At 39.5% G+C, this 9,401-nt stretch overlaps 1 protein-coding gene across 1 annotated transcript; it reads left to right on the top strand.

Moving 5' to 3' along the window:
* Window positions 1-226: 226 nt before the first annotated feature.
* LOC309974692 (isoleucine--tRNA ligase, mitochondrial-like) lies at window positions 227-4,356 on the top strand. Its single transcript, XM_082859378.1, has one exon. The coding sequence runs from the start codon at window positions 272-274 to the stop codon at window positions 3,308-3,310; it is 3,039 nt and encodes a 1,012-aa protein (XP_082715504.1). The 5' UTR covers window positions 227-271; the 3' UTR covers window positions 3,311-4,356.
* Window positions 4,357-9,401: the final 5,045 nt, after the last annotated feature.

Genomic DNA, 9,401 nt, shown 5'->3' with positions numbered 1-9,401 from the left:
CTGTAGTGATGCCTCCTGCCACGATTCTTGATTGGAGAAGAAATTCAAATCAATCTGCAAAACTCCAAAGGTGAACAAATACCATTCTCTGTACCTCAGTCTCTTTCACTTGATTTTCTATATTTTATCTATGGGATAATGTACTATGCATATAACATATGTATGTAGGTTTAACTTTAAAGAATTAATTACTGATGGCTTAAAAGGGGGTATCGGGGCGGGAAGCTAGGCCCCGGCGCCTCTCCGGAGCCTGGGGGTGGCCTGGCTCGCCATGCGTTGCGGGCTGCGCCCTCGCGGGCCGGGAGCAGCGGCCCTGGCCGTGGCCCGGAATTTGTGGGTGCCGTCCCGCCTTCCTCGTCGGCCTGGCTGGCGAGGGGCGACGAGGAGGCTTTTGGTGCGGTCAGTCACCGGGGCCAGTAACCAGCTGCAGAATTCGAGTAATGGCAGCTATCGGGACACGGTGTTGCTGCCGCAGACCAGCTTCCCCATGAAGCTGCTGGGCCGCCAGCAGCCCGACACGGAGCTGGAGGTCCAACAGAAATGTGGATTTTTGGAACTTTATTCATGGCAACGAGAAAGAAAAGTGAAGACAGAGTTTTGTCTTCACGATGGACCTCCTTATGCAAATGGTGACCCTCATGTTGGACATGCTTTAAATAAGATTTTGAAAGATATAGCCAACCGATACCATATGATGAGAGGTTCCAAAATACATTTTGTGCCAGGCTGGGATTGTCATGGCTTACCCATTGAAATAAAAGTATTATCAGAACTTGGTGGAAAAGCCCAGAATCTTTCAGCTATGGAAATTAGAGAGAAAGCTAGATCATTCGCCAAGGCAGCAATTGAGAAACAGAAATCGGCATTTATTCGTTGGGGAATAATGGCAGATTGGAATAATTGCTACTATACATTTGATGGAAGATATGAAGCCAGACAGTTGAGAATTTTCTATGAAATGTATGATAAGGGCTTGATTTATCGATCTTATAAACCTGTGTTTTGGTCTCCCTCATCAAGGACTGCATTGGCTGAAGCAGAACTTGAATATAATCCAGAGCATGTCAGTTGCTCAGTATATGTAAAATTTCCTCTCTTGAAACCTTCTCCTAAGTTGGCATCACTTATAGATGGTTCATCTCCTGTTAGTTTCTTAGTCTGGACCACCCAGCCTTGGACAATTCCAGCCAATCAGGCTGTTTGTTATATGCCAGAATCAAAGTATGCTGTCGTGAAGTGTTCCAAATCTGGAGACTTCTACGTTTTAGCTGCAGATAAAGTAACATCTGTTGCTTCTACTTTGGAAACAACATTTGAGGTTATTTCAACATTTTCTGGTGTTGACTTGGAAAATGGTACTTGTGCTCATCCTTTCATTTCTGAGAGGGTGTCTCCTCTTTTACCTGCCAGTCATGTGACCATGACAAAAGGAACAGGGTTGGTTCACACAGCCCCAGCTCATGGTATGGAAGATTACAGTGTAGCTTCTCAACACAACTTGTCCATGGATTGTTTAGTGAATGAAGATGGAGTCTTCACAGATGCTGCGGGTCCTGAACTGCAAAACAAAGCTGTTCTTGAAGAGGGAACAGATGCGGTTATAAAGATGCTTCAGGCTGCAAAGAATTTGTTGAAAGAGGAAAAATTGGTACACAGCTATCCCTATGACTGGAGGACTAAGAAACCAGTAGTTATTCGTGCCAGCAAGCAGTGGTTTGTAAATATCACGGATATTAAGACTACAGCCAAGGAATTGTTAAAAAAAGTGAAATTTATTCCTGGATCAGCACTGAATGCCATGGTTGAAATGATGGACAGGCGGCCATATTGGTGTATATCAAGGCAAAGAGTTTGGGGTGTTCCAATTCCTGTGTTTCATCATAAGACAAAAGATGAATTCTTGATCAACAGCCAAACTATTGAGCATATTATTAAACTAGTGGAGGAACATGGCAGTGACATCTGGTGGACTCTTCCCCCGGAGCAACTTCTTCCAAAAGAAGTCTTATCTCAGGTTGGTGGTCCTGATGCTTTGGAGTATGTGCCAGGTCAGGATATTTTGGACATCTGGTTTGACAGTGGAACTTCATGGTCTTATGTTCTTCCAGGTACTGACCAAAGAGCAGATTTGTACATGGAAGGAAAAGACCAGCTTGGGGGTTGGTTTCAGTCTTCCTTATTAACAGGTGTGGCAGCAAGAAATAAATCACCTTTTAAGACAGTGGTTGTTCATGGATTTACCCTTGGAGAAAAGGGAGAAAAGATGTCCAAGTCTCTCGGGAATGTCATTGATCCTGATGTTGTCATTAATGGAGGACAAGATCAAAGCAAAGAGCCTCCCTATGGTGCTGATGTCCTTCGCTGGTGGGTCGCTGAGTCCAATGTCTTCACTGAAGTGATAATTAGTCCATCTGTACTGAATGCTGCCAGAGATGATATTAGCAAGCTTAGGAATACACTCCGCTTTCTTTTGGGAAATGTGGCTGGTTTCAACCCAGAAACAGATTCTATCCCTGTTAACAATATGTATTTCATAGACCAGTATATGCTACACTTACTGCAGGATTTAGCAAACAAGATTACCGATGCATATAAGCAGTATGACTTTGGAAAAGTTGTTCGGCTATTACGAGCATTTTATACCAGAGAACTCTCCAACTTTTATTTCAGCATAATCAAAGATAGGCTTTATTGTGAAAATGCAGATGATCCCAAACGACGCTCTTGTCAGACTGCATTAGCCGAAATTTTGGATGTAATAGTTCGTTCTTTTGCTCCCATTCTTCCTCACTTGGCTGAAGAGGTATTCCAGTACGTACCTTACATTAAAGAATCCAAGAGTGTTTTTCGTACTGGATGGATTAGAACCAGTTCTATCTGGAAGAAGCCTGGACTGGAAGAAGCAATAGAGAGTGCATGTGCGATGAGAGATTCATTTCTTGGAAGCATCCCTGGCAGAAATGCAGCTGAGTATGAGGTTATCATTGTGATTGAGCCTGGACTGCTTTTTGAGATAATAGAAATGCTACAGGCTGAAGAGACTTCCAGCACCTCTCAGCTGAATGAATTAATGATGGCGTCCCAGACAACTTTGCTCTCTCAGGAACCACGAGCAGTAACTGCAGATGTCACTGAGCTTAAAGGGACATTTCTAATCAACCTAGAAGGTGGTGATATTCGTGAAGAGTCTTCATATAAAGTAATTGTCATGCCCACTACCAAGGAAAAATGCCCTCGCTGTTGGAAGTACACTGCTGAGTCATCAGACACACTCTGTCCGCGATGCACAGAAGTTGTGAGAGGGAAGTAATAGCTGTGTGTTGAGGGCTTTCTGAGCAAGAACTTCTGTCGGGACTGCCTGGGGGTTTAGGTGGACTGTTCACAGCACTGCAAAGAAATCCAAGATTTAGGTAATGAGTGGAAGAGTAAGTGGTAGAGGATGAGAGTCAGAGTTAGAGCTACAAGCTTTTTCTGCAACAACTAAATAAAAAATGATGTGTATATATACACATGGAAAAATATACCTATGCAGATGGATCCATAATGGACTTCCTCAGAACACAGACACTGAAAATGCTTGCCTACAAATGTGGCTCCGCAGAAAATGTTTTATATTTTATCAGTCTTCTTGACTCAGTATTTAAGTTCTATAATGTCTGTCTAAAAATAAAGGCACCTGGGAAATTACTGACTGATGGTGGTGCAAAAGTTGTGAATATCCAGTAAAAAACCTGTGGTTTTGAAGGGGAATGGCAGAGGGGTGTCTCGCTTAAGAGATGACAAGAGTAATTTCACTCCGCCTTAACAGCACGCACCGACCTTTTCAGAACAGCTAGTTTTTGGGTTGCCTCGGAAGCGAAGACATCACCAAGTTTGTTATTCTCCTGTAAGAGCGGAAAGTATCTTAATACTTATATTTATAAATGTTAAGGAAACAACATGAAAGCTGAAAATTTATTTCACTAATACACATAAAAGTTCACTACAATGAACAGACACAGAAAATAGCAGTATATACAGAATTTGACTACTTACAATACATTACAGTAGATAATAGGGCATTTTATAAACAATTCAGTACTGGATTAAAATCTTTCCAAGGATGGTTAATTCTGTTTAGCAGAAATACAGCAAATCCATTCCTGTCAGGGTGAGAGAGGGCTTTCACTGTTGCTGTTGAGTACTTTAAAAATATTTGTCTCTTATAAGTGAGATGAACCACAGCAACTGCTAAGTGAACTGATTATTCCATGTATGCTTAGTGATTAAATTTGAGTTTTCTGTGATTTTAAACTGTAATCAATTTCTTTTTTAAAGAAAGCAATTTAAATTGAACAGTGTTTACTTCGACCTTAGTTTAATTTTTATAACAAAGGTGGAACACTTTTCTCCATACCTCATTTTTCTTTTTGCAAAAGCATGAACCATTTAGAAGCTTGGTGTGCTATATTCCTCTTCATTTGCATTTATCCTGTCTCTTCTAGTTCTACATCTAAATACAACCTGTAATGTAGAATTTATGATTATTTGAACGCTTTTGTTTTCCTTTGCATTATACAACAGAATTTAACAAGGTATAAAATGCCTATTTAATGTTCATGAGGAAAGGTGTATTGGGGGGGTTGGCCGTGGGAGTAGATCTAAGAAAACACTACTCGCTGGTTATCGGTTTCCCACCAATAACTGCAGTATGTGCAACATACCTGTTTCAGAAACTGTCCATTCTGTATGGTTATTTGTGGCTCTTCATGGTTACACAATGCATACACAGGTATTTATTTTCCTTTCCTCTATCAGATTTATTTTAAAAGCCCTTAATGAAGTAGTAAAATATTTAACTGCTTTTTTTAATCATACAACTGAGAATTCAATTTTAAAATTCTTTGAATGGCAGAGTTTAGGATTATAAATCTAACTAGAGACTCAATGCTTTGTTATGGTTCTAGGAGCCATATTTCAGCTGATTAATAGTCTCAACAATCCCCAAATTTGATTACATGTCCTACTAGAATAAGTTCAGCCAGTTTTATTATCTAAAATGCTTATTAGATACCCTCTCCCCCAAAAGTGATAATGGAATCAAAGTGACTATGATTTATTAATCTTTAAAAATGCCTGTAATTCCAAGTTTCTTTGACCAGCCTCCAAGGTTCATAACTACTTTCAGAGTATTTAGAAAAGTCACAGAAAGAACTATCTTTCAGAATGCACGCAAGTGACTATATAGAGCTAGACATGTTTACGAGAAATCATATAAATGTGTCTGGATGGGGCAGCAGAGATCCCAGCAGAGGCTGAGAGGCTAGACCAGCCCGAGGTCGTTTTCAGTGTTTCTATTGCAGCATGTGCCTCAATCAGACATACAAGGCCCTCACCCCACGTCCTCAAGACATCTGAAAAATTAATCTTTCAAGATTTTATCATCGACAAATGAAACAGTAATTATTAAGTAAGTTTTAGACAGTTCTTATTTGGATGTGATCTCTTAGTTAAAAAGAATTTACACTGGGATATCCTCAAACATCAGACTTTTCCTTTATGTTCCTGATTAACGCCTCAAATTTGTACAATTGCGAGAGTTGGCTTCTTCCTAAGGAAGTGAAGAACAAACTTCTGTATCACAACGAGTTGCTACGAATAACAACTGTGATCCAGGACATGTCAGTACTCGCACTGTATGGCTACATTACAAAGATTTACCATAATAAATACTTGGTGTTATTTGTACAGCTAAAAAAAAAAAAAAAAAAAAAAAAAGGGGGGGGTATCACTAGGAGAAACCAAATAAGAGAGCAACGAATCAAAGGGAAGCACAGAGATTTCACAGAGAAAAACCAGAACAAAACAACAAACAACAACAAAAACCAAAGGTGACAGGCAGTAGAGACTGGGAACCAGACAGATACAATACAGAAGAAGAATCCAGCTAGTAGTTTAACTTGTACATTACAGGTCTTGGAACAAAAAATAAAAAAAGACTTGGGAACCAGACAGAAGGCTGGAGATGGGATGGAAAGTCAATTGGAATTGAGGGACTTGACAGAGCTACCCACATAAGTGGGAGGTTAGGAAGTGATGCTTCAGTAGGTGTTTATAGATGATTCCTGGATCCACTCATTTATTCCTTTAGGAAAGATTATTACTTCCTGCGTATAATGCACTCTTCTAGGCACTAAGGATGCAGTGATGAACAAACAGTATTTTCCTTACTTGTGGTTTGTATCCATCAGTTATTGCTGCATTCAAGAAGAGTAACTTGAAATTCTCTCGCAGGAATGAAGGCTTACTCTGAAGACTAGATATGAAGGAAAAAAACAAACAAAACGTGTACTGCTTGAGAGCTAAAGGAAGCACCAAAATTGGACACTTACATGTGGTGACAAGCTGATAGCACCCTCTTCCCACATGCAGACATAACTCCTGGCGTAACTCAGACTAATCTCCTTCCCATCACAGAAAGTGCAAAAGAAACATTCTAAACCCAGAGGTGGGGGTTGCAGAGAGTGCATGGGAATGCTCTGCTTTCTCTCTTTTTCTTTTTTGGACCCTCTCCTCCCCTTTTCAATATGTTCTCTTGGAAAGGAGGCTTGGAGCAGCTTGAATGATCTCAGGATAAAAAAAATATCAGGCACCGAAGGTACAACGGAGACCAAGGGCAAAAAAGACACATACCTGAAGATGAGCTCTATGTTACCTGTGTTTTAAATCACTCAAGCATCTCCACAGATTTGGTAGGAAATGAAGATTATGGCATCTAAGTTCCACAAAGGTAGCAGCCCCTTCTGTTTGTTTCTATTACTGGCTTCTAAGGGACCTAGCATATTTTCTGGTATATGTTAATAAATATTTCTTGAATGAAGGAATGAATGAATGACAATGACAAAGATTTTACTGATAGTAAAGAAAATGAAGTATGTGAAGATGGTGACCAGTCTTGTAGTCTTGCGTTCCTTAAGTCTATTTCCTGTTCTGTTTCAGCCTTAATGTCTGCTTCTCTGGGGACTCATGCTTATTTGTGTTCTCAGCCTTCTAAGATATGTTAAATGAGATAGCAGTATTTTAGTCCATGACACAATCTAAGATGGGACTAGACAAATGCATTTAATGTGCATTATATATCAGTAGTTTGTGTTCGATATACACTTGGGATATTGAATTGAAAAATGTTCCCTGCCTCCATTAATAATGATTTAAAGGTAAATCCAATGAACATTATGTCAACTCTCATTGATTCAAGAACTGGTTATCTATTCGGAGGATTATCAAGATTTTGTGCTGTTTTTCCTTTGACTAGAGAGACTCTTCTGGGATCATGGTTGAATTAACATGGCTCATTAGTATGTAGGAATAAAATATTCTGGTGTCTATAATTTTATAAAGGGTGTGGAATACGATGATGGGGAGGTGAGACATAAAATGCATTGGATGACTTTTTTAAAGGTCCTGTCCCTTGGTGTCTCACAAACAGAAAGCATCCTATTCCTTCACATTGCTTTTCATTTTCTTCTCCTTCTGTGTATGACCTGGGATGGTAGTGACGGTCATAGAGCCATGAGTGGGTGGTAGATGGTCAAAATAATGAAAGCAGAATAAGGGAATTAGTTTTGAATGAAATCTGCATCTCTCTCACTCAGAATCCCACACTAGCAGAAGCAAACTCATGTCAAATGAAAGTCCAGTAGACGAGCACCGTGGGGCAAACATTTCAGAATCACAGCTGATTCTCAAATGTGCTACTTCCGGGCTGTTTGACTTTGAGTCAGTTATTTAATCCAATTTAAAAATATTTATCTCCGGGCTTCCCTGGTGGCGCAGTGGTTGAGAGTCCGCCTGCCGATGCAGGGGACACGGGTTCGTGCCCCGGTCCGGGAAGATCCCACATGCTGCAGAGCGGCTGGGCCCGTGAGCCATGGCCGCTGAGCCTGCGCATCCGGAGCCTGTGCTCCACAACGGGAGAGGCCACAACAGTGAGAGGCCCGCGTACTGCAAAAAAAAACAAAAAAAACAAAAAAATATTTATCTCCAAATGAAGGTAATGATGCCAAACTTATATAAATATGAGAATTAAATTCATTAATGCATTTAAATGTTCAGTATACTGCTTGGCTATTGTTAGGGTGCAATAGATGCTAGCTAATATTATTTTTCCTTTGATAGAAAAATAATTATTTTGTTTTAATAAAATAAAAAGCAAAAAAGAAATTCATTATGATTGTGATTATCCTTCAGTTTTCTTCTCAGATTTTTAAATTTTTAGCTAACCATTGAGTTTGCTTTCATGTACCATGCAGATGTAATGTTCTTTATCATTGACCTGGAAGATATTATTTTAAGAAAAATGATTGTTGTTGGTGCTTAAAATATATATTTAAAGGGATTTTTAGAAATGAACTATTTTCTATATCTGTGAGAAGAACAAACTTGTGGTTACCAAAAGGCAGAGGGAAGCGGGGAGGGACAAATTAAGGGTATGGGACTAACAGGTACAAACTACCATATAAAAAGTAGGTTAGCAACAAGAATATACTGTATAGCACAGGGAATTATAGGCATTATCGTGTAACAACCTATAATGGAGTATAATCTGAAAAATACTGGATCACTATGCTGTACACCTGAAGCTGATATAATTTTGTAAATCAACTACCCTTTGACTAGTACAAAGAACTAATCGATTCTAACAGTTGATTCTGCAAATGAGATTTTGGTGAAGCAATGAGGCTAAATTGGTGGCCGATGGTCGCAGGTACCATTTAGGAACAGCTCTGATGACAGCTCGAGTCTCTGCCACTGTGTCCAGTTCTCTTTCCCGAGAAAGCATAGCCTTGTTTAAACAAGTCCTGATTGGACAGTGGAGCAGATACTTGACTCTTGGTGGACTCATGAGCTTCTCTTTCCTATTAACATGAATTAATAACTCAGAAATGTTACATCTTGAGGTTGGTAGAACTGAGAGGGAGTTTTTGGGGTAGGAGAAACATTGTATGGCCCAAGCAGACATAGTAGCAGAGAAAGGAACCCTATGGAATTGCAACCTAGTTGTCTCCCCAAAACTCCTCTTTTTCGCTTCTGCTAGTTGGGATGGGTTTCTGCTACTATAATCAAAAGAGCCTTGAAAAGGACTAAATGAATAATCATTTTTGTTCAGATGAAATAAGTATTTAACTGCAAATTTATACCTTATTAATAGACATTAAATAATGCAACCTGGAATTGGATTTTACAAATGTGTTGGCATTTTAGATGTACTCTTGTCTTTCATAAAATAGAGCCATCTGCTAATAGCTTTGATCAAAGCATAAAACACTACTTAAACTAACATTTTGAAATGGAAACATGAAGAGAAAGATTCTTTAATTTTCTAATTGCTCTTCTCTGCTATTGAAATTAACTGGCATTTT

Source organism: Leucopleurus acutus, assembly GCF_964270905.1.
Source record: "Leucopleurus acutus genome assembly, chromosome: 18".
Lineage (NCBI taxonomy): Eukaryota > Metazoa > Chordata > Mammalia > Artiodactyla > Delphinidae > Leucopleurus > Leucopleurus acutus.
The sequence above is the reverse complement of the archived record's forward strand: the minus strand, read 5'-3'. Positions and strand labels throughout refer to the sequence as shown.

Bases quoted from the DNA above. Each gene is read 5' to 3' on its own strand.
- LOC309974692 (XM_082859378.1), top strand. From the start codon at position 272: ATGCGTTGCGGGCTGCGCCCTCGCGGGCCGGGAGCAGCGGCCCTGGCC.